General features: G+C 35.2%; 1 protein-coding gene across 1 annotated transcript; it reads left to right on the top strand.

Annotated features, from left to right (window-relative positions):
• The first annotated feature begins 5029 nt into the window (after positions 1–5029).
• Positions 5030–26751, top strand: LOC117340635 (hemicentin-1-like). Its single transcript, XM_033902399.1, has 8 exons — positions 5030–5164; positions 9813–10172; positions 19001–19264; positions 19719–19982; positions 21370–21630; positions 22766–23029; positions 25033–25293; positions 26492–26751. The coding sequence occupies exons 1-8, from the start codon at positions 5038–5040 to the stop codon at positions 26749–26751; spliced, it is 2061 nt and encodes a 686-aa protein (XP_033758290.1). The 5' UTR covers positions 5030–5037.
• The last annotated feature ends 564 nt before the right edge of the window (positions 26752–27315 follow it).

Here is a 27315-nt window from a genome sequence, read left to right as displayed (position 1 = left end):
CACAAATCTTAACAATATCATACTTTTTTTCTGATTTCCTATTGCATATATAAAGTTCAAGTTAATGGCTTAAAAATGATATCTGTTCAAACCATATCACAATCATTTCTTTTCACATAATCTCACAACTCGCGTCTTTAGCATAACAACGTAAAACTTACAACACCATACCCTACTCCTCTCGTGAACATAACTCGTGATTATGACTAAAGAAAGACAACTCTTACCAAACGTTAACCCTAAGGTCACAGGTCAAATAGCTTGTAAACGACATGTTATTTATTACTTAATTTCTATGGCGAATACACTTTCATGTTTCTTTAATAAAATGCGTCCTTTTAAAAACGATGTTGTTGAGTTGCCTTCCAATCAAAGAACCATTACTTTGCTGATGTACACTATATTAATTATGTAGAAGAGTCAATTTGAATGATTTACCTCTCCCAGTTTTTTTTTAAAAACACTTGTTGATATAATAATTCTTATTTTTGCTGCGCTTGATATCGTATTTTTTTCTTAGTAAAGTGTATGTCAATACTTTTTTTCTGTTTGCAAGGTATAACCTTCCTTATTTCTAATAATTCTGTTCTCGCAGTTAAAAAAAAATCGTTTCCGTATAATTGTTACAATCGATTAAATATCCTATATTGCTTGTGTACGTTACTTAAAATAGAACATAAAATCATGATACCTAAACTTCACTAGCGGTACGTTTTCCTTTCTTAGAAATAACTGCTATTGTTTATTTTTATAATTACCAATTTTGAGACCAATCTAAAAAAAAGTAAGTAAAAGAAAAAAAACTAGCAAACACGTCATAATCGAGGATAAATGTTTTTCATGTAGCAGCGGTTTATACACTAATACCACAATAATGTCTTACTTTTTTTCTGATTTCCTATTGCATATATAAAATATAAGTTAATGGCTTAAAAATGATATATGCTCAAAGCGTATCACAATCATTTCTTTTCACATAGTTGTCACAACTTGCATTTTTAACATTACAATGTAAAACTTTCAAACATCATACCAAACTCCTCTTATGAACTTATCAGAAATAATCGAAATGTATTAAACACCTTAGTATCATTCTGAAGACTTATAAATGTCATGTTATTAAGAGATGGTTTTTGCTGCTTCATCTACAAAGGTTAAAACATTTTGGTTTCGAACACTTACATGTTGTTTATAATTCCGTATTTACATCCTGTAAACCAGAGTACGTGTTGTTGTGATCATCGGTCCATATTGTTTATCCGGGGTATTCCCGTTGGGGAATCCCTTCCGGTTGTATTTGTCGACGTTTCTGATTGGCTAATGTTCGTGGTATGTGTTTATTTATAATCACCTTACCTGTACATTACTCTCAGGTATTGGTCTATCTTAGGACAAACTGCACGTGTATTTCGAGGCATACAATCAAATTTAGCTATATAGCTGGGAATTATAGCATTATACAACAGTCTGGTAAAGGCTTACATGTAGCTGGCCTGCTCGTCTCTCTCTCTTTCATAGTGTCAGGTATGTAGTATATTTCGGACTTAGACCTCAAAATTATCCAGGGTTGGGTGGTATTTTTCTCTCAATTATAGGCATGATATAGTCAGTAATTCCGTTGTTATTTTTCGGATGGTCTTTTCCCGTTGTAGGCATGTTATAGCTGTGGCATTTTTGTGTACATTTATCCCCAGGGAGGGACAGGGGTTGATATTTTTCATACGATATATGAGCCGGACGCACGGTTGGGTTACGTTAGCATTGTGTGTATATTCAATCACCATGTTTCACCTTCTCATCACTTCTACATTCTAAATATAATAAAACTGTTTAACTATAAAGGCTGTGTTGTCATTTCATTGATCTGTAGTCAGCTATAAAGGTCGAGAAAGAACCACAGTGTTGACGAACTTAAATCACTATGTACAAGGATACACTCGTGTCATGTTTATTGATTGTGTAACATAACACTTGATTTTGAATAAAGAGAGACAACTCTTACGAACCGTTAACCTTAAAGGTCACAGGTCAAACAGATTGTAGACGACATCTTGTTAAAATATTATATGTATTGCTTTATTTCTATGGCAAATAGATTTCACGTTTCTTTAGTAAAATACGTCTTTGTTTTAAAGATATGTTACTAAGTGCGAGGTTAACTTAATATTAGTTACATTCCAATCAAAGAGCCATTAGTTTGCTGGTGTGGACTATATTATGTAGAAATGTGAAATTGAATGATTTACCCTCTCTGTCGGCAATGTACAAATTTTTGATTATTTTCCATATGTTTTCAAAGTTTTAATAGAATGATTCTAATTTTTGCTTTGCTTTATGTTAGCAGTTTTGTTAATTAAAATATGTCAATATTTATTGTTAAGATTTTCCTAGTTTTAAAAAAGAATGTGTATTATGGAAATCACGCTTTGCGTTATTACAGAGTGACTGTAACCGAATGCAATGCTGTTTCGCTTTGGTTTTGTAATCGATTGCTAATGTATTGTGTTTTAGCTCTAGAATATTCTGATATCAAATTTTACCTTTGGCCTCGCCTTAAGTAGTGTATCTAGTGATATATAACTGATATTTATACCTGATTTAGTAACCAGTTAGTTTCCAACAGTTGGTAGGTCTTGATACTTCACTCGTTAAATGTAGTCATATAACAATTATTTAGGTTTTGTTAACTATCTAGAGAAAACAAATATCGGTCTGTTCACATAGTAAGAAAGATACACCAAATGAAACTTAGTGTAAGGATCAATATTCGCTTTAATGCAGTTACAACTCAATAAATTTCATAATTTATATTGTCCTTTTTATTGACAAAACAAAATTTATTGCATATTAAAGATTTCTTCCTCCGATCTTTTGTCTTCTTATAATCTGTCAATTTAACTTAAACGTTATCAATCTTTTCTTCCATACTACAAGTCAGTTGCAGTGTTATTCAAGGGCGCTAAAACATGTGGATTATGGAGTGCAAATTCCGACGCATCGTCAGTCACTTTGTGTTTTGTAAATGTTAGCATATTAGTTAAGATATGGCTTACATGTTTTGCAGTAGTGCCTTTAACAAGTCTTCCATAATTTACCATAATCAATACTTTTGTTACATGTAACAAGACAGCTATCAGCATCATGTGTGTGTAAGTCTTATAACGCCTATAATATGTAATGTTTAATTCATTTAGCTTATCCCCGTCTGTATCGAAAGGTGCGCCTATGCTATAAATAGTTTCTAAGAAGAACAATCTTGAAAATGAAAGAATCTACAAAAACATCAAAGTGATGGTTGCACTAAAAATTATGGCGGCTATGGCGTCCTTCATCGGAAGGAGAGATATGTATCCTCAGGAAATTGCCTGAAGAAAATTGCCTGAACCAAACGGAGATATTCATGTCGATCGTGCGGGACATCTGATGACAGCGTAATCACATTAACTTCGCGCAAGTTACAATCAGTCTGTAAATTAAAAATCATAAAATGATTCCCATATCCATAACAAACTAATGTCATACATGTTTATCTGTTTGCAAAGGCTAAGATATAAACATTCTGCACATTAGTGTCTTTCAAATTCATAAAACATCGAGAAATTCACTATTTACCACAAATAAAGTATTTTGATCCATATTTTATATAACTAATATGATGATTAAGGGTCGTGCAGATGAGCAGCTTCATTTTCTATCACCGATGCGGCTCAAATGTAAATAACGAAAAATGGTGGAACTGGAATGGCGTTATTTACAATTTGAATGCATAAAGTGTTATATTTTTCATTAGCCAATTGTACGCCGCAGGATACCATGGTTTGATTCTTGACGAGGCACACGATAGGAATGTGTTTTCCCCTGTTCTTTCACATTGACGCCCAGCTTATATCCCGCGGCGGTGGTGTTGAAAGTCTAGGGTTGAGATTTGGACATATCTCTAAAAAAAATATTTTTTTGAAAACGGTCTCTGTCATTCAGCTAATGTGGCATCCTTCTTTGAGTCATTTTTTTTACTCGGCAGAAAAATGTTTTTTTAATAACCTGAAGTCATGATATATCAATGGTCGTGTGGCCTTTCTAACACAATGATGAATCGGCATCAGCGGAATGTGACCTGGTTTGAATACACATGTGCTTGCAAATAAGGAAATAAGGAGTGGTGATATAATGAAATGAAAAAGTTAAAATGCAAAAAATAGATTTTTATAAGTAAGTTACTTTAAAAAAAGAAATAACCGGAAACAGCTTTGTGAAAAAAAATTAATGTCTGCAGTTCTGTTATGCGTAAACTAGTATTTTCACGTATGCATACTCCCCGGTGCTATCTGGCTTCCACCAAAAATGTTGCCTAAGCTTTGTCACTGTAAACGTTATGACCAATATGCCACCGTTAAGAGGGCATCTCAATAGTAACGCATTATTTGTTACGGATATTGTTTCAAGCGGTCGCTTTTTCCCGAAACAAATATTGAAAGAATCTCAACTTCCTTCAACTGTATTTGTTTATGTCTGGTGCAGTAAAGGCAAGCTATGTATGACATAACTCACATTACGAGAACATAAACGAACACATTCAAATTTATCACTTAACAGGACTCGCTTAATTCGACTGATAATTATTTCATCACTAAAACAATCATATGATGCCATCGTTTATTTGTTTTAATTTCACAAAAGTGCTATCGCATACGTAATACGTGCTTTACGTTTATTCGACAATGTCGCATTACGGATAGATGATGCCATTTTTGTGACGATGCAAATTTTAATTGTGTATCTAATAATTGTTCTGGGCGTGGAAGTGTATCAAATCAAGTAAATTGTTAATATAATATAAAATGTTTGTAAAATAATAGAGAGAAGCGTCGGCTTGGTTCACCACACATGCAATTGTGGGTATTGGTATGTGTTTTTGTATATTTTTTGTTTAAAAACTGAGAGACAAACCCAACGGGTTATACAAGTCTTTGTCGACACCGATCGTATCTATTTTTAGATACATATTTGGCTTCACCGATCAGGAAGTTAACATACAAAATGTACGTATACGGTTATACGTCTCATGTTTACCTCCAGAAACGATATTCCTTCGTATCTCACAGTGGAATCCAACTTCACTCGTTAATCCTTCTACATGTATCACTAATAGTCCTATCATCGTCAGGTACGTATATATATACATATTGTATCCGTATAATTACTTGCTCGAGAAATATATCTTATATCAGGCGATCGGTTTGTATATGCATATGTTCACCTGCAAAATGATGTACCCATTTAATAATCAGTATGACGTAAGTGCATTTGTATGTGTGTGCTATGCTAGCGTCGGTTTGTTTACTTCCTATGATAAGACGTCTGTTCGTTTATTTTCATCGATTAAGAATATGTATATATACTTCTTGTTTTGATCGATTATCAGGCATTTGCAAAGCAATGGTAGTCATTATAAATTGTTTATGTTTACTTATGGCCTCTATCGACACTTACAAGGTTAAGGATGTACACCTCTGTGATGTAGATATAAATCCCGTACTTTGGAAGGGGAGTCAAAGAAAGACATATGTCAGGATTTGATATCATTTAAGATTTTAAGTGATTTTTTACTGTTTTGATCTTTTGCGCGACGATCCCTTACAATGTTTTCCAAACGTGTTGTTAGACACGTAAGAATTGATGCTTACATAACTGACAAAAGATAATATCATCTTTAAAGTTATTGAGGTTACGTTTTTTTAACTTGCTTATCTAACACAGAATAACAATTCAAGTTCCCCTTTCCCTTGTTTTAAATGGTATTACAATCATTTTACACAATTTTGTGCAGATTTAACAACCACTCGGGTTTTTAAACGTAATAAAGATATTTAGCAGATCAAAAGAAAACAAAGTGAACTTTTACAATTAGCCTCAAAAATTAGAGATCCGTATGCTTCCTTTCTGATCCCATTACTACATGTATTTGTATTATTTTTCATTTTTCGGGGTCAGAAAAATAACTACAGTGAATGTTGTATATACTTTTCATCACAAAAAACAACAAAATTGGACCTGGCAATACACTTATGATCTGAGTGATCAATCTAGAGTCAAAAACATGTGAAATTTGAGATTTTCATAAAGGCCAAGAAAACACATTTTCAAAATGACCGCCGAATACGTAATGTATACGAACTCTCGCGAAAAAAAAAATCGATAAACATCAAACGTCTAGACTTTTTGAGATCCGCGTTTGCTAATAATATTCACCATGTATTTCCAAAAATATTACGAAAATCTTTATACAAGATAAAACGAGACTTGAACGTGATTTACTGAGGTTAGATGGACCTGGATAGAGAGGGGATGAACGCTTTTGGAACCACAGGGGAGTACATAAGCGCTGTTCTTGTAACCTAATTACATATTTGGAAAGCTGTAATTAACATCTTTTACATTTCCGTGATGTTTGGTTCAACAGACATTTATCATTCCATAACGTCTGTTAGTGGTAATGCTTTTGTACATCAATATGAATTGATGTACCGATATGAGAAATTGCCTGGGTTAGGTCATTTTTAGCCCATATCTTCTCCTAGAAATCAAAGAGAATGCTAAAATGTTTCTGAAATACGCATGCCAATGCAATATAGACATTGAAGAAAACATAGGATAAGAAAAACACTAATTTTAGTAGCATAGGCCATAGTAGCCTTGACGTAGGCAAGGCATATTAGCCTGTATATCCAGATCGAATTTACCATGAGTTTTTTTTCCCCGAAATATGGATCAGTTCGTTATTGTCTGTCTCATGATTATGAAAATATTCAGTATGTCCCCAATGCTTATCTAATCGGGAAACAAATGTTTTGATCGTTGGTGACGTAACGACAGCATTAGGAAGAGACTTCCAATGATGTACAGCCCGCTCACTGAAAAAAATAAATAGTCTACTTCTCCTTTTTAGTAATGGCAGACTATGTCCTCGTGTTATCTTGTTATTGTTTGGTTTGTATACTTGGATCATATCTCCTGTCAGTCTTCTATGCCTAAGTGTTGGTAAATTAATCTGTTTTCATAATTTAGATATTTCATCCCCGGTATCTGCTTCGTTGCTCCCCTTTGCACGTTTTCTATCTCATTTATATCTTTTTGGAGATAGGGATTCCATACACAAGACCCGTATTCAAGATGTGGTCGCACCAGCGCTTTGTATAAAAGACATAAAAATGTAGTGTTATCTAAGTACGTGTATGTTCTACGGATAGTTCCCATTATTATATTGGATTTATTGACCGCAACGTGATTATGATCAGTGAAATTTAGGTTGTTGTATGTTATAATTCACAGGTCTTTTTCTTTTGTCATGTGGTCTAATGTGACTCGACTCTTCCATTGTCTCATCTTTATATAAATGTTACGCCGCATTAGTAGTTTTCTTCCCCACGTGCATAGATTTTCATTTGTCCGGATGCAACTTCAGGAGCCATTTATCTGACCAATTATGGATCTTGTCCAGATCTGCATGTAAATTAGAGTTATCATTATTATTGTAAATCTTTGTGTCATCCGCGAATAGGTATGTTTTTGCGTTAATGTTGCCGGAAGGTCGTTGATGCAAAGTGCAAAAAAAGCACGGCCCTAAGACGCTTCCCTGGGGGATTCCACTTGTAACCTCCATCAAATTTGACATTTCTCCGTTTACTGTTACGCGTTGTTTCCTATTGGTTAAGAAACTTTGAATCCATTTGAATATTTCTGATGATATATATGTGGAACAGTGTCAAAGGCTTTCATGAAGTCTAGGTAAACTGTTTGGATTGATCCTCCCTGATCTAAAACCTCTGTCCAATCATCAATAACTTTGAGCAACTGTAAAATATTTGACATTCCACTAACAAATCCATATTGCTGTTTACTTAAGTGATTACTGTTCTCGAGATGGGTCATTATTCTTTCCCTAACAATTTGCTCCATAGTTTTGCATAGTACACTTGTCAAACTAACCGGCCTATAATTCACTGGCGTTGTCCTGTCCCCCTTTTTGTGTATTGCAGTTACATGACCCTCCTTCCAGCTGTCAGGAAGCTCTCCGGATTTTAAAGAACTGTTAAAGAGTTCACATAGAGGGAATTTTAGAATGTCAGCAGTTTCCTTAAGTACTTTCGATTGAATATAATCCCGTCCAGGAGATTTTGAGGGATTCAATGTCTTTAAGATATTAACAACTTGTAGCTGTTATATTTCAGCGGTAATGCATGGACTCTTTACAGTAAAATCCAGCCTGGTGGTTCGACCGTGAAAACGCTTGAAAAATAGTCTGCTAATGCATTCACTTTATCCCGATCATTTTGTACAATCATTGTGTCATTTCCGCACTTAATGTGCAGATTCCGAACTCCAGATCTCGTTTTCGTTTTGGAGCTTGCATATCTCCAAAAATTCTTGGAATAAATTTTCACTTCCTTTGCAATTTCTATGTTTCTTTTGCATTTCTTTACTTAGATTTAACTTTGTTTCTGGCACTCACATATTCGTTGCATTTCCCGTTTTATCTTGTTTCAAGGTATCGCTGCCAGCTTCTGTGCTTCCATTTGATGACCTGTATTGTTTGGATTTATAGAGAGTTCCGCATTTTCTTTTTTTTCTGGCTTGCTTTTAGGTATATGTCGATCAATGGCGGATTTAATTCTTTCATAAAATATTTCGTACTTTGATTTTGTATCGGATGCACGGTTTAATGTTTCCTTCCAATCAATCGATAGCTCTCTTCTTGTTTGTTCATTGTATCCTTTGTTGTAGTTATACTTGATTGTTTTGTTAACGCTATGCGTTTTTGTACAGTTGAAATCGAAAATATTCTACCATGGTCACTTTTTCCCAATCCGCTGCGTATTTCAATATTACCAACCATATCCTGTTCGTTCGAAAAAATCAAGTCTAAAATTCTGGGTTCGTTATTCAATCGTATTCTTGTTGGTTTCTCGATGTGTTGAAATAAAAATACGTCTTTTGCCGACTCGATAAATTTATATTCTAGATTATTTGTTCCCCTGGACGGGATCCATTGATGCCTGTCTATATTTTTTTAACTTGAAATCTCCCATTACTAACAAATGGGATGTTTTAATTTTAATTTTTTGTTGGCAAGTAGCTCGCATAAATTCATATTATTTTCATCTACGCCGTTAGGATTGTTAAAGTGTTCCTTTATCCAAATTACTTTGTATTCATAGCTGTTCATCAAGCTGTTTCTGAATTTGATATTTCCGTTGCTCCTAGATAATGTGTCGTTTATATGACAATTCCCCTCGGTCCATGTTATTGAAGGATTTCCCCAGGAAAGATCTCAAAACCTTCTATGCTGAGCTCAGATTTATTTACCCGGCACCTTGATTTTTTAGGGAAAGCCTCAACAACTCCAATGATGTCTAATTTGTCCTGCCTGTTGATACATTTTAGTTATTCCATTTTGTTTGTTAGTGTGTCAGCGTTTGTAAACATTCATCGGAGTTTGTGTGTGCGCTGCATTGCGCTCTATTTGATATGAAATTTTACGGATTGTCCATCATATGTGTAAATAGTATGTACACCTGCTATTTTGATTTACACTAATATACATGTACATGTGGTATTCCTAAATTTTGAGATGTGCTTGTGTGTTTGCCTGTGTTTGTCAATTGATGCAGGTTCATATTCATTTCACAAGCTTTTTTCCATGTTAAATTATTTGAAATCCTATAGCATGTCCAACATACATGAACATATGTAATAAAATATGTATACTGTGATTTTAAAAATAAATTTCAATCCATATATAATATTTTGATCAGGCGGTGTAACCCTGACTGGGTCGTCTGAGTACGCTGTCCCTGGGACTGAGTTTACACTGACGTGTGATGTACCAGGGGAGGCCAATTTTGTCCAGTTTTACCGCCGTCCTGACGTCTTTACTTCTGTAGGCGGTGTGCAAGTAGGTGGTGACCAATGTTACAACACCAAAGCCAGCCCAGCCGTCCTCTGTACACCGGATGTCTGTTCCTGTGTGACGTCTGGAGGCCTTGGTACAGTGTTCCGGTGGATCATACAGCCACAGACGGGAGACAATGGATCTGTGTGGTACTGTAGACGTACCAACATTAATCTACCAGACCAAACGCTGGACAGTGATGACTATACACTTAATGTGGCAGGTGTGTTTTGTATGTATACAGTAGTAGATATAGTATATAGTAGTAGATACAGTATATAGTAGTAGATACAGTATATAGTAGTAGATACAGTATATAGTAGTAGATACAGTATATAGTAGCAGATACAGTATATAGTAGTAGATACAGTATATAGTAGATACAGTATATAGTAGATACAGTATATAGCAGTAGGTACAGTATATAGTAGTAGATACAGTATATAGTAGTAGATACAGTATATAGTAGTAGATACAGTATATAGTAGTAGATACAGTATATAGTAGTAGATTTTTCGCCTCAACTTATTTTTGCCCTTGAACAACACAAAAAATATTCGCCCCGTTTTAAATTCGCCCTAAACTACTTTTATGAAATGTCTTTTCCTCGTTTACAATCGGAAAATTCCGTTCGAAATTCTCTATACAGTTGCACTCGGAACTCTCGGGAGTTATCGAGTTAACCCTAACCCCTATTTTCTTTTGTTTGTACATGTATATATATATATCACACTGAGGTGTGAAATGCAATCAGGTTTGAAATATAAAACGTTTACCTGTGTTTAGAGTTACGTTTAGCCCCTATTGATTCAATTAGTATTAGGTATGCTTGAGCAATTTTAAGCAAACACGATGGAAGGTAAGTTCGCGGTGCCGTGACTAATTACTGACCAGTGTTTTCTTTTGTTCACTTGTACATCGATGGAAGCCACTTTCAACGGGGAACTCATAAAATCAGCCTTCACAATGACAAGAATTTGATGCTATATTGTGTGCATCATTTTTAAAGTTTTAAAGTGACTTAGTATTTTTTTTTTTTTAAATCAAATATACTTAACCTAGTATGCTATATAAGTCCATTTTTTTGATTTAATTCAACGTGATGTTGCAGATATACTAGACCAAGATTTAGATCTAGATTTTATTACATTTTTACCAGTGAAATATCAAAAATTATTCATTCTATAAAAGTGATATTTTTCACTAGTGAAAAATATAAAATTTTTCACTAGTGAAAAATACCACTTTTGCTTATTTGACCAATCAAATTAATGATTAGAAAATACAAAAATAATTGACCAATCAGAAAGCCCGACATATATGTCAGCACCTTGACAAGGGGAACTACTTTTTTTGTTTACAAATTATCGCTGTAGGCCTAGTTAGCATACGGGGTAGGTTTTTCGTTGATAAAAAATGTAATAAACAGAATATCTAACACTCGTGCGGCTAATATTTTGATATTTTTCACTCGTGCTGCGCACTCGTGAAAAATATCAAAATATTAGCCCCACTCGTGAAATATATTTGGTATTACTGAAGACACTGTTAGATATCCTCTATTTATTTCACATGCATAGATTGAAATAAAACATGACACATTTAGTGTAAATATTTAACACGTGTTGCTTGTGATGATATAGAATAAAACACACTTGAGAAGAACAGGAGTATGTTTTGATTCCGATTATAATTTGCCTATGTACGATGACTTGTAATTTTTTCAATTGAGCTTGACATTTTCGCCGTCATCTTAAATTCGCCCTATCATCAAAGGGCGAAAATGGCGAAAATTAAACGGGGGCGAAAATTACCAGGTATACAGCATATAGTAGTAGATACAGTATATAGTAGTAGATACAGTATATAGTAGTAGATACAGTATATATAGGGAACAACCAACCAATTGAAAACATATATTTTTGAAACAGTCCCTGTGTATAGAACGTTGAGCCAAGGATAAAATGTCTGGCAGCCACTGATTGGCCAGTATGTTATGAAGTGAGAAAATAGATATGTAGCCTGATAGGTAGCTATCAATAAGAAATGTTGATATAAATTTCGTAAGTCTGATTGATTTTTTCTCCAAAAGTTCAGGTAATAATAATAAACATGTAAACATTTAAGATTTTTTAGAATTTTTACTGCGAAATTTACCTTTTTTAAAAATGGCTACCCTGGAGAATATTTGAGCTGAAGGACCCAACTTGTTTTTTTGATTAGATGTTATATCAGACCCTAAACTTTTGTTATAAACCATAATTGTCATATTGAATTCAAGAATTTGAATGAAATACTCCAAAACGTTAACACTAAAGTCTATGGGAAAACAATTGTTTGGTTGGTCTCTATAGCGAGCTACCGCATATGACATTTTGTGTCATCCAGCGCCCCTGGAAACCAGATGATGGGACCGACTAGCACATTTTCGGACGGGATTCTCATCTTGGAGGCATTGCAGCAGAATTTAGAGAGAAATTTAGATTCAGGGGGGATTGGTGATGAAAATATGACCCATGTAGAGTTACAAGGAGGACCATAGACCAGGAAAGATACGGACATACATTTTGTATTTCAATGGTAGTGGTATATTGCGTGGCTCGGGGTACGGTGGTAAGCTGGTTGTACTGCTGGCACTACCCCGGTTCAATGTGTGGGTGTGTGTCTGGTTGTTCTGTTGTCACTACCCCGATTCGGTATTCGGTGATGTGTTTGGTTGTTCTGTTGTCACTACCCCAGTTCAGTGTTTGGAAATATATATCTGGTTATTTGGTTGTCACTAGCCCGATTCCGTGTCCTGTGTCTGTGTTTCGACTCTTTTATCTAAATAATGGCTCTTTTCCTGATTTTTTTTTTCTCGCCCGGCCTTTTTTTTCTTCATTTTTTTTACAAAAAGGCCAGAAATTAGGGGGTGGAGGAGATAACATTGAGTTATCTCTCCCTGATCTTTATTCTATATCTTGTTTGTTTTTATTTCTGAGTAGCAGGATATCTATACTCGGCTATTAACCAAAAGCCATCACTTTTAATTCAAAGCTTATCAAGATATTAAAATTAATATTTCAAAATTAACGCAATTTTAACGTCGTTTTTTCTTAAGAATTTCACCTCCGGTACCGATAGAAGTATTAACCTACCAGCCTAAGACTTGCAGTCAGGCACTGCAAATTTGGTAGCATATCCTATGGTTCTATCCTGTTCCAGAAAAGTTATATTTGAAAAATGTGAAAGCCAAGGATAAAATGTCTGGCAGCTACTGATTGGCCAGTATGTTATGAAGTGAGAAAATAGATATGTAGCCTGATAGGTAACTATCAATAAGAAATGTTGATATAAATTTCGTAAGTCTGATTGATTTTTTCTCCAAAAGTTCAGGTAATAATAATAAACATGTAAACATTTAAGATTTTTGAGAATTTTTACTGCGAAATTCACCTTTTTTAAAAATGGCTACCCTGGAGAATATTTGAGCTGAAGGACCCAACTTGTTTTTTTGATTAGATGTTATATCAGACCCTAAACTTTTGTTATAAACCATAATTGTCATATTGAATTCAAGAATTTGAATGAAATACTCCAAAACGTTAACACTAAAGTCTATGGGAAAACAATTGTTTGGTTGGTCTCTATAGCGAGCTACCGCATATGACATTTTGTGTCATCCAGCGCCCCTGGAAACCAGATGATGGGACCGACTAGCACATTTTCGGACGGGATTCTCATCTTGGAGGCATTGCAGCAGAATTTAGAGAGGAATTTAGATTCAGGGGGGATTGGTGATGAAAATATGACCCATGTAGAGTTACAAGGAGGACCATAGACCAGGAAAGATACGGACATACATTTTGTATTTCAGTGGTAGTGGTATATAGCGTGGCTCGGGGTACGGTGGTATGCTGGTTGTACTGCTGGCACTACCCCGGTTCAATGTGTGGGTGTGTGTCTGGTTGTTCTGTTGTCACTACCCCGATTCGGTATTCGGTGATGTGTTTGGTTGTTCTGTTGTCACTACCCCAGTTCAGTGTTTGGAAATATATATCTGGTTATTTGGTTGTCACTAGCCCGATTCCGTGTCCTGTGTCTGTGTTTCGACTCTTTTATCTAAATAATGGCTCTTTTCCTGATTTTTTTTTCTCGCCCGGCCTTTTTTTTCTTCATTTTTTTTACAAAAAGGCCAGAAATTAGGGGGTGGAGGAGATAACATTGAGTTATCTCTCCCTGATCTTTATTCTATATCTTGTTTGTTTATATTTCTGAGTAGCATGATATCTATACTCGGCTATTAACCAAAAGCCATCACTTTTAATTCAAAGCTTATCAAGATATTAAAATTAATATTTCAAAATTAACTCAATTTTAATGTCGTTTTTTCTTAAGAATTTCAACTCCGGTACCGATAGAAGTATTAACCTACCAGCCTAAGACTTGCAGTCAGGCACTGCAAATTTGGTAGCATATCCTATGGTTCTATCCTGTTCCAGAAAAGTTATATTTGAAAAATGTGAAAGCCAAGGATAAAATGTCTGGCAGCTACTGATTGGCCAGTATGTTATGAAGTGAGAAAATAGATATGTAGCCTGATAGGTAACTATCAATAAGAAATGTTGATATAAATTTCGTAAGTCTGATTGATTTTTTCTCCAAAAGTTCAGGTAATAATAATAAACATGTAAACATTTAAGATTTTTGAGAATTTTTACTGCGAAATTCACCTATTTTCAAAATGGCTACCCTGGAGAAAATTTGAGCTGAAGGACTCAACTTGTTTTTTTGATTAGATGTTATATCAGACCCTAAACTTTTGTTATAAACCATAATTGTCATATTGAATTCAAGAATTTGAATGAAATACTCCAAAACGTTAACACTAAAGTCTATGGGAAAACAATTGGTAGGTTGGTCTCTAGTAGATACAGTATATAGTAGATACAGTATATAGTAGTAAATACAGTACATGCATATAGTAGTAGATACAGCATATAGTAGTAAATACAGTATATAGTAGTAAATACAGTATATAGTAGTAAATACAGTATATAGTTAATACAGTATATAGTTAATACAGATGCAAATAATTGGAAAGACTGACTGAGTAATACATCATCTACCCATGTAGATATTCGCGTATACATTTACATATTTTTATTGAAGATTTGATATAATAAAAATGATAACATGTAGAGTAGAAAACATTGCTATATATATATAAACTGATAACATAATCACTTCATAACTCTAACATTCCTGGCAAAACGGCTCAGTTTATATTCCTCCAAATGCGATATGATTCAGAAGGAAACCCAAGTAAATCCTTTCGACACCCCTCGGCTGCACACCCCTCTGCACACGGACATACATGCACTTCAATCTCGTTAGAAATGACCCGTTAGAAGACATAGAAAAAATACTCTCTCTCTCTCTCTCTCTCTCTCTCTCTCTCTCTCTCTCTCTCTCTCTCTCTCTCTCTCTCTCTCTCTCTCTCTCTCTCTCTCTCTCTCTCTCTCTCTTCCACCAATAAGAAATGACATTCTGATGACTTCTATTTCTTACTTTAACCGTAAAATTAACCGTTCCCATTATATACCAATTTGATTTCCTATGTTTTTAAACACATTTTTAACAAACGTCTATGCTCAATATTTTATATGATTACATTTATAGTCAAAAGCTTAAATAGTTCTACAATATTTATTGTTTTGACATTAAACTAGTTTTGGTGTTTGCCTACCAACTTTTGGATTTAGATAGGTGTTAAATTCAATTGTGTTTAGTGTATTAGATGACAAATCTTCCAACCTGCTTAACATTTTTAAAGAGTGGATGTCAGCAAGCATCGAGCATTAGTAGGAAAGTGAAAAAAAAATGATTTTAGAAAAAGTGACCTTAACTGTTGAATTATGTTATGATTGGTGGATATGAATAACAAAAATGGTATTTCAATTATGTCTGTGGTTCCGTATCCAAGCAATATGACTTCCTTAGTTAAGGGCTCAAATAACACATCGACAGTGAGATTAAAGTATTTTCCGCCAAAATTTAATAATGGTGACCCCCTTGATCATTTAATTGAAAAAATATAATTGAAAATATTTACAAACTGTTGCTATAGTAACCTGAATAAAATAAGGAATTCTAACTGAAAAAAAAAATCAAAATATGACAAAGTTTTGTTGACCTTTGTTGGAATCTACAATCATGTATGGAGTATTGCATACGATTTTCTTTTCATTAGATGTCTACAGGGTCAGTTTAAAAAAAACTAATTGGCTGACAACTTAGAGGCGCTTTTGGTTTAATGATTCAAGTCCCCCCCCCCCCCCCCCCCCCCCCCCCCCCCCCCCCCTTTTTTTTTGCTTTCTGATATGTTTCCGCAAATATTTTCTAACAAAAACAAGGTATATATATACATGTAAGTTGAATTGTTAACCACATTTTAATTCATCTCCTTAAAAAGAAGTAATGAATGGACATTTCCAATGATACAATTATTATGAAATTTGAAAGGGGGTTTATTTGCATTTGGTTGCCATTGCAACCACCTATCTAATTAGAGAAAATGCACTTCCGGTTCTTTTTGGTAATACTTTTGATTCAAAGAAATGAACTCTTCTTGAGTTGATTCAATGTTGAACACTTCAACAATTTTTACTTTGACACATTTTGATATGGTCACCAAAAATTTTGAAGTTGTCAGACATTAAAAAAAAATAAAAATACTTAGCATAGAAGAAAATGAAAGAACACAAAGCTTAAATCAAAAGGGTAATTATGAGAGTTGCTGTAGATTTTTGTTTCTAATGACTGTAACTTAACTAACATGAGATTTTAGGCGGATTTCTTCTACAGACTTTAAAATGTTGACAAATTAGGCCCATCTTGGTATTAAAGACACAATTCACCTTTGTGACAATTGTATAAGATTTATTCCCCTTTTTGAACAACTCCTCAGTGGATTTCTGGCCATGCATACTCTGTTTCTCCATCCTTCCCCCAGAAACAGTATAAGGTTTTGACAAAGTATACCTATATAGTATGACTTTCAACTTCAAAATATTTTGTCCTTGCCTTGATGAGGTAATGAGGTATACCAAACTTTAGTTTTAGGTCACCCGAGACAAAGTCTCTAGAGGGACATAGTCGAAAAGGGTCAAATCAACCAAAATGACAAACAGAAACTTTTTCTCAAGAGAGGAATAGGGTAGAACCAGACTCGTCATAGGTGAAAGTGTCTGAGGTACTTTACCAAAATTATGAATTTCATGACCCTCGGGGCTCACCTTTGCCCTCTTGGAAAGGGGTAATATTTACTATAGTTTATATAGGTAAATCACATGTTTGACTATCATTTGTTTGATTTCTATTGAAATTCATTATAACTTGGTAATGGTTAGCATTGTCAGCTTTTGATGACAGCTTGATGGTATGTACATGTTCGGCCTGACTGACCCCCTTGGCTGATGGGTGGAGTCGAAAAGGAGAAATAAACTGTAATATTGCAAAACTCTGGTGACCATTAAGGCATCCATGATTGTGAAGTATTGGTTTTGTTTAGAGATGAAAACGACATTCATTATCCTATAATTAGAGTAAAACCCAATATTACATAAATTATAAAGTGATTATATCTTAGATATACATTAAATGTGTCACAAACTAAAGTATTGTTTGGTAATCAGTGATCACTGGACAGAAATTTACATTAATTTGGAATTTGACCTTATAGTCAAAGTCAACATTATCATTCGGTGATAAAAGTATGTAGTTAAATAATAACAATTAGTGATCACCTGGTCAATGCAAAGCATTTAAGGTAAAATATTTACAATTGCATTTCGCAAAATTCTGTAGTCAAAACCCTGTGGTGGTGTTTTCATTCATGTTAAAACTGCAGTCAAATTCAACCATATTCAATACTTGTTAAATGTACCTCTTCTTAGACACCAATGAATAGCAAATGTCAGACATTTCTGGTCATTTTGTTATTAAAACTCTTTTTCTGTTTTAAAATTTGGTTTAGACTTAGGTGTTTTCTGTAAAAAAAACCCATAACAAATTAATTGTAATTAAAAGCTACTCTACAAAAGAAACATAGTGGACAGAACTTTTGGCAGCTGGACAGGATATTTTCAATGTCACATTAAATGAGCACGCTGTACATATCTGAATCACAGTAGGACAGCCTTGGTTGTGTTTTTTGTTTGTTTATTTTTGTTAAACCGATAACTCTGATTTGCAGAAAAACTGAAAAAAAGTGAATGATTATTATAATTGGTATATTCATGTAATGTAAAGTACTGTAGTATATACAGGTTTCATCTTTGCCAAAAACTTCAAATAGTTAAATGTATGTTTACTTGTAGACAAGGTATGATTGCAGATAATCCTATTCAAATGAACATATTTCAAACCAAGTTTAATTCTTTTAATGGGATGAATATGTTGGATTTTGAAATAGCTATCAGAAAAAAGATGCGCAGGTTATTTTGGCCCTAATTTGTGATATTTTCTATATATATGTTTTATTATTATTATTTTTTTTTTAGGTTACCGTGGGTTTTACAGGTCTGAAAAACAGAATAAGTTTACTAATTTTTAACAACTGTATTATATTATTAAAAATATTGTACAGATTGCAATGATGTATACTTTTGTATAGTATATATTGCAGGAATAACAGGTTGTAACATATATTTAAAAAAAAAAAATGTGCCTTAATTTTCAGAATTAGTATTAGATGATGAATTTTTCAATCTGCTTAAGATTTAAACGTCTTGAGTATTGATATATGATTTAAATGGAATAGGCTAAACATATTGTAAAAATGGGCATAGGAGAAAAAGGTATATAAACGATACAATATATATGAAGCGCAAATGAAAACTGTTCACGAACAATTTCTATTTTTTTCAATATATATTTTTTGTTCACAATAACAATACTTAGTGTTGTTTTACAGCTCACTGTATGATGCTATCTTAACAGTCTACTTGGTATATGCGTGCCAAATGCTAGCTTGTAATATAGAGGGTAGTTTGAAATTACCTTTTACAGACGGCCCCGGCACCTCCATAGCTCTGTCCCCGTCCGACACTACATACACCAGGACAGAGGGTGACACGTTACCGGACATCACCTGTACAGCGGACTGTAGACCTGCCTGTACCTTTGTCTGGACGCGACCGGACAACACCAACTTTACTGTCTCATCTGTGTTGTCACTGGGACAACTGGACATATCAGAACACGGAACGTACAGGTGTACTGCATGGAATGTTGTCGGGGAGTCGACTAGGATAACTAGTGTTACTGTACAGTGTGAGTAACTTTAATTGCCAGTATTACCATACAGTATAATTGAGTCAGATACAAAGACGTTAATCACAACAGCAGATACCATAATTACGATGACGTAGATCGTGTCTATGTCATATGTGTCACTGTGTCTGTGCATAATTTACGTTATGATACGCCTTTGTGATATGTATTACATCATGAACATATATCTATAGAAATTATATTTTTCTTCTGTGGTTTGTGTTTTTGTTGTTAAGAACGTAAGTTCAGAAATAGAAAGCTGAAATAATCTATGGCGTATGCACATCATGTTTATGTTATATTGATATAGGTTGACATTAATCATTTATATTTAATATAACATCAGGTACTTATAACATCATACACTACTGTACGAAACATTCAAATTGTAACATTAATACACTGTAGACGGTCCCGGAATACCTCTAATCTAAATATGCATTTAAATTTGAAGACGGTCCCGGAACCTCCATAGCTTTGTCTCCGCCCGACACTACCTACACCAGGACAGAGGGTGACACGTTACCGGACATCACCTGTACAGCGGACTGTAGACCTGACTGTACCTTTATATGGACACGACCGGACAACACCAACTTTACTGTCTCACCTGTGTTGTCACTGGGACAACTGGACAGATCAGAACACGGGACGTACACGTGTACTGCTAGGAATGTTGTCGGGGAGTCAACTACAAGTACACGCATTGTAATGAAATGTAAGTCACTAGCGGATCTAGGGGGTGGGGAGGTTCCTTGGGACCCCCCCCCCCCCCCCCCCCCCAGGACTATATACAGTCCTTGGGAACCCCCCCCCCCCCCCCCCCACACACACACACACACACCCCACACCCCAATAAAAATTCGGATCGCGCCTATGGCGCTCGCATAATCACTAAATTACTGAACCCTCGCCTGGGAAAGATGATTTTCTCTTTTTCTTGAGGATATCTCTACGGTTGTCTAAACCAGGAAACAAATTGAAAATGGATGCTGTTCATATCTTAATTTCACTGAAAGTAACGAGTAATGCTCGCGATGATCCCATGTTATAATAGTCATTTGTGGATAGATTTAAAAAAACATATATATAATTGGGAAATGTGCAACTGCATCAAAATAAACACACGGTTTGATACCAATGCAGTTGCATATATTTACTTCGAACTCCTCAATATAGAAAGTCCCAGACATGAATTTAAACAGTAGCATATACCAATATACAGTATACCTATTTTGGTTGGTCGCATAGCATTCTAGTGTTTGAACATGATGCAGTCACGCTAGTATCCGCCTTCGGCCCACGTTTGCCGAGGGGTTCATTGTGGTTTCTCCAGTTACTAAAACATTATTCTTATTGTATTTTATTGTATTTCCAGTACTTCTTATATATATTATGTGATTGTATTTGTGACTTTTTGTGTTTTGATAAAGGGGCGGATTGCCTCGAAAATTTAACAAACCTTATTGTTTACACTGTTTGAATGACTTCTTTGCCCCATATTTTCCATCTATAGATATAGACTCGTCTGTTAATCGAAGGTCAACATGACATGTCACTCTGGCGGTATTATAATGTAAGGTCTTTAACCTGTCATTGTCAGGACATTGGTGTTTTTTTTTTGTGTTAATTAGATTGGACATTAATTTGTATACTGTGGATTAAAGTTTATGCAGTTTTGCAAGAGCCAGTGTATAGGTCATCACCACTGTAGCCAAGTCAACTATGGTAGGTGAAAACAAAAACACAAAAACTTGCTTCAATAGACAGATATTTGAACAATGTGACATTTATATCAAATAAAGAACGTCTCCGAAATATTCGGTAGGTTATGCCATTTAACGCCTTTAATAGAAGGCATCCAAATGGAAATCAAGAGGGCATTTGTTATCGGTTATGATGGACGAAAAACTACAGATGATATAGCCAAAATTTATAAAACGATATAATGCATATTGCCGTAAGGCTATAATATATTTTAGAGTAATCTCATTTTTAATGACTTAGCTTCTATAGACTCGAAAATACGATAGTGATGAACAGGGTCATACTAGTTGTTTTGGAGACCATGCTGTGCGTTCGTCAGTTGAATCCTTACCTTTCAGACGGACCGTCTACCGTAAGTCTGACTCCAACAACTGTGACCTACACTCCTAAAGAGGTACAGACTATCCCCACCATCACGTGTTTTGCTGACTGTAACCCGGTCTGTACCTACAGCTGGACAAAGGGTGGACAGTCCTATATAACAGGGTCAGGTATCCAACTCACCAACATACAGCGTGATCAGGGGGGCGTGTACAGTTGTACGGCCAGTAATGAGTACGGGAGTGGGAAAGGTGCTGACGTCAGTATCACCGTCTATTGTACGTATCTATATTCACACTGTAATAAAAATTCAAACATGAATAGTGTATCATATAAACTTACTTTTATTTTAACACTCATTAATACATTTTTTTTCATTTCCAACATCTCCATTACTAAACATGTTAGTTACCAGATACTTAAATCCTATAAGCATATTATTCACAATTAATCAGCAACGTGCATATTTCTGCAATTCAGAGTTATTTGATACGCCAATGCTTTATAACAGCAAAACCATTCTTTGTTTGTTACTATACCGATTTAATATTAGTTAATACACCAATCATTAAATTTAAGTGAAATACAATTCCAAGTTCGAATTTTTTGTTTGTTTTTTTTCAGTAGTATGTCATAATTGTATTTGTGTGTCTCTAAGAGTAGATGATTGCTTTCAATGAAAAACAGCTTCCCATCTCCCGGATACTATTTTCCACTAGCAAAAATGCTAGGAAACGGCGATACTTTGTATGAAATAGGATGCTTCATGTAAAGGGTTTTTTCTCATTTTGGTCTTACGATATCTTTGTGAAAACATACAAATTGAAAGCTATGGTTTGTAAAAATCGAATGCCTCATATTTTTACTAAATCTCATTCAGTAGTTTTATCCATACAAAAGCTGATTGCGTCTCAGCAGGTTTTAAGTTACCAGTATATCAGCGGAGCAGAGTAAATATCACATGTAAACAATTATAAAATCGACGCATTGAAATTCAAGCACCAACATGCAACAGCTGACTCAATTCATCTAATACTTTGCGTAAAACCTATGATTCAAAATGCTTTGGGTTCAGATTCCCCAATAATGACACGCATTAACACTGAAGACATTGGATATAAGGTCCGTCCTTATTATTTATGCTGAATATACAGGATAAATACTGCGTCATTGCTTACATAGGTTTGCTTTTCAAAATCACCACGTGCTAGATGTAATATATATTTAGGTGAGATTGTCTTAACTGGCCGAGGCTATTCCCATGCAATTCTCTTGTATTGTATTTGCACCCAGTGAAAATTTCACTCCCATGCTTATTCATATGTTTTTCACTTAATCCACGCCTTCTCACTTCCTAAAACCAGAAACGAAAAGTATGGACTATTTAATACTGGGTATCGACATTAATTGTAGACGCCCCCGGTACCTCCATAGCTCTGTCTCCGCCCGACACTACCTACACCAGGACAGAGGGGGACATGTTACCGGACATCACCTGTACAGCGGACTGTAGACCTGCCTGTACCTTTGTCTGGACACGACCGGACAACACAATCTTTACTCTCCCACCGGTGTTGTCACTGGGACAACTGGACAGATCAGAACGCGGGACGTACAGGTGTACTGCTAGGAATGTTGTCGGGGAGTCGACAACAATAATATATGTTATCATACAGTGTAAGTAAAGTTTGCATTGTTTACTTTTTTACCTTCAGAACTATTCCTTAGTCGTTACTTACTTAACCATGGTTATTATTGCTGTATTGTCACTGGGACAAATAGACTGATTAGAACACATGACGTGCTTGTGTCTTCTTGGAATGTTGGCGGAGAATCAGTTAAAAATACACCCATTAGTATGCAGTGTAGGTACATGTAATTAGCAATGCATTCTATTGTTATCCACTCGTGTGTTTATTCTGAAGCAGTTGTATATGTTTACTTTGAACTCGTTACACTCATACCTGTAGGCCTACTTTGCAATGTATCGTTTGTCATTTGATTCGTCAATATAGAAAGTCCCAGACACCATTTTAAGGGGCATCTAAACAGCAAATCCAGCCAAAACATTTATAAGACAAATATCGATATTTTGCAAGGCTATACATCCCTACTAGGGTGCAATTTAATAGAAGTAACTTGATAAAATTTTGATATGCATCATGTCAAACTGTGGGCCTTGCTGTTGACATTTAATTTGTTCAGTAGTTCGTAAATTTCAACAAAACATGAGAAAAATGCATGTTTCAGTGGGATATATTTAACTCATTTGTATTGTATTTATTGTGCAAAACAGTCATGGCGTTTTGCTAACAAGGGTCTAAAACACAAAATAGGAGCATTGGTTTGACTAGATTGGACTTTATGATATGTATTAACACTGATTTTATTTAGACTTTGAAATGCAAATGGCGGTTGTGAATAATATCACACAAAAATGCTCATATTATAGAGAACTCTAGACATGGCAGGAAGAATGTTTTTAGGAAAAATGTTCATCCGTTGAGTTTGGGGTAAATGATATATATTTCTGAAAAAGGCCCCAAACTCATCAGCTTGACAACTTGTCTTAAAAAGTTCATTCTTACTATAATCAGATGTCTTAAAAGTATGATATAGGAGCATTTTTAATGGCTAAAATGCCTCCCTTTATGCCATATTTGTGTAATATCATCCACAGCCGCCGTTTGCATTTCAAGGTCAAAACAAAATATGTGTTTATACGTACATAAAGTCAAATCCGGTCAAACAAATGCTCCTACCTGTGCTATGGACACTTGTGAGCATGACAGCAGGGCTATTTTCAGATTTGGTTATTTTTGTGACTTAGAATTATTCCATGCTACAACTAACCACAAAGTAACTCTATAGAAGAAATTGTTAGCATCTACATCAAATTAGTTGTGATTTTAAGACACTACATGTCCACACAAATATTTTGGTATATTACATGACTATTTTAAGATGTTTATTCGTGTTTGAAATTCAGCATTATTCTGCTAGATAGATGACCCTTAAACAGTAGAACACACCTATATATTGTATACCTATTTTCCATATATATATATAAACTCGTCTGTTAATCGAAGGTCAACACAACAGGTCACTCAGTATTATAACGTTAGGTCTTTAACCTATCATTGTCATGACATTGTTATATTGTTTGGTGTTAATTAGACGGTTTGTATACTGTGGATTAAAGTTAATGCAGTTTTGCAAGAGCCAGTATATTGGTCATCACCACTGTAGCCAAGTCAAATATGGTCGGTGAAAACAAAAACACAAAAACTTGCTTCAATAGACAGATATTTGGACTGCGCGTCTTAGTTTTAGGCGCAAATGCTGCAGACTATGTGATATTTATATCAAATATTTTTACGGTCGTCTCCGAAATATTCTGCAGGTTATGCCAATTAACGTGTTTGGTAGAAGGCATCCAAATGGAAATCAAGAGGGCATTTTTTATCGGTTAGGATGGATGAAAAACTACAGATGATATAGCCAAAATTTATAAAACGATATAATGCATATTGCCGTAAGGCTATGATATATTTTAGAGTAATCTCATTTTTAATGACTTAGCTTCTATAGACTCGAAAATACAATAGTGATGAACAGGGCCATACTAGTTGTTTTGGAGACCATGCTGTGCGTTCGTCAGTTAAATCCTTACCTTTCAGACGGACCGTCTACCGTAAGTCTGACTCCAAAAACTGTGACCTACACTCCTAACGAGGGACAGACTATCCCCACCATCACGTGTTTTGCTGACTGTAACCCGGTCTGTACCTACAGCTGGACAAAGGATGGACAGTCCTATATAACAGGGTCAGGTATCCAACTCACCAACATACAGCGTGGTCAGGGGGGCGTGTACAGGTGTACGGCCAGTAATGAGTACGGGAGTGCGAGGGGCGATGACGTCAGTATCGCCGTCTACTGTACGTACCTATATTCCACATTATAATACAAATTCAAAAATACATATTGTGTCATTTAAACTTACTAACATTTAAAGACTAACCAGTATAGGATTTTCCTTGCTAACATCTCCATTGCTAAACTGTTAGTTAACAGATACTTAAATCCCATGAGCATAGTATTCATATTAATCAGCAACGAGCATATTTTCGCAATTCAGAGTGATTTGATACATTTTTTGACAGTAAAATCATTCTTTTGGTTTTTTGGTTGCAAAACAATTATAATATAAGTGAATACATCAATACTTAAATCTAAGTGAACAACAATACTCAATTCGACCTTTTTTGTGTTTTCAGTATTATAACATAATTGTAATTTTCTTTACGAGAAGATTATTGCTTTCGATGGAAAAGAGCTTTTTTCATATCCCGAATTCTACTTTCCACTTGCAAAAATGCTAGGGAACGACGAAACTTATGAAATAGCATGTTATATGGTTTTCTCATTTTGTTTTTATGAAATATGTACAGAAACATATAATTATGGTTTGTAAAAATCGAATGCTTCATACTTTTACTTAATCTGATTTAGTAGCTTTATCCATGCAAAAACTGATTGCCTCTCAGCAGGTCTTGAATTACCAGTATATAAGCCGGGCAGAGTAAAATTTATATGTAAACAATGATAAAATTGACAGGGAATGTATCTAACGACGCATTAAAATTAAAATCCAAGCACCAAATTTCAACAGCTGACGCACTTGTGTATTCATCTGCTACTTTGCGTAACATTTATGATTCAAAGTGCTTTTGGTTCATATTTCCCAACAATGGCAGGCATTAACACCGAAGACATTGGATAAGGTCCGTCCTTATAATATATGTTGCATAAGTAAATGCGCGCAGCATTTGTATTTACGGGATACATACAGCGTCATTGCTTACATAGGTTAGCTTTCAAAAACACCACCTGCTAGATGCGATATACATTTAGGGGAGATCGTCTTTGACCGAGACTATTTCCTTGCAATTATCTTGCCGATATATGTATAATAACAATGGAAGTAGTGATACAGTTGTATTGTATTTATACCCAGTGAAAAATTCATCCCCATGTCTATTCATCTTTCTTTCACTTAATCCACACCTTCTCACTTCCTAAAACAAGAAACGAAAAGTATGGACTATTTAATACTGGGTATCGACATTATTGTAGATGGTCCCGGTACCTCCATAGCTCTGTCTCCGCCGGATTCTATCTACACCAGGACAGAGGGTGACACGTTTCCGGACATCACCTGTACAGCGGACTGTAGACCTGGCTGTACCTTTGTCTGGACACGACCGGACAACACCAACTATACTGTCTCACCGGTGTTGTCACTGGGGCAACTGGACAGATCAGAACACGGGACGTACAGGTGTACTGCTAGGAATGTTGTCGGGGCGTTCATAATAACAATCAGTATGGAATGAAGTGTAGTAAGGGGGCGATAACTCTGTTATCGTTCCTTACGGAACGTAATGTATACACGGCTACTTCGGCCTATTTTGCCGGATATATGCGCGATTTGGGCGTCTTGAAAACGGCACCATACATTGTCATAAAACTTTCCACATTTGTAAAACTCGACGGGATCTAGGTGCTGACATGTCCGGTATATCTGGGGAAAATCTAGTTATGGAGATATTTTGGGTCAAACACGCCAAAATCGACACTTTGACTGCTGGTTTCTGTTTAACTTAGCCTGGAGATTTCAATCTTAAAGCTGACTAATTGAAACTCTGAATATAACAAGTAGAAATAATTCTGAAGAAAACAATATCTTTATTTTTTCTATATCTTTCATAGAACCGCCACAATAGGGTTTTGAAAAAGGGTCGTATTTTCACGAGGTCTCATAGAATGTTCTAGAATGTTCTAGAACAAATTCCAGAGGAGGGTCTATTCCGGATGTTACGTCACGAGTGACGTCGCAAGTATGTGTGGAATGTAGTGTATTGAGGGACGGAACGTAATGTACATGCCGTATTCTATGT

Source organism: Pecten maximus, chromosome 13, assembly GCF_902652985.1.
Source record: "Pecten maximus chromosome 13, xPecMax1.1, whole genome shotgun sequence".
Taxonomy (NCBI): domain Eukaryota; kingdom Metazoa; phylum Mollusca; class Bivalvia; order Pectinida; family Pectinidae; genus Pecten; species Pecten maximus.
Note: the sequence above shows the minus strand (reverse complement) of the source record. Positions and strands in the feature narration are given on the sequence as shown.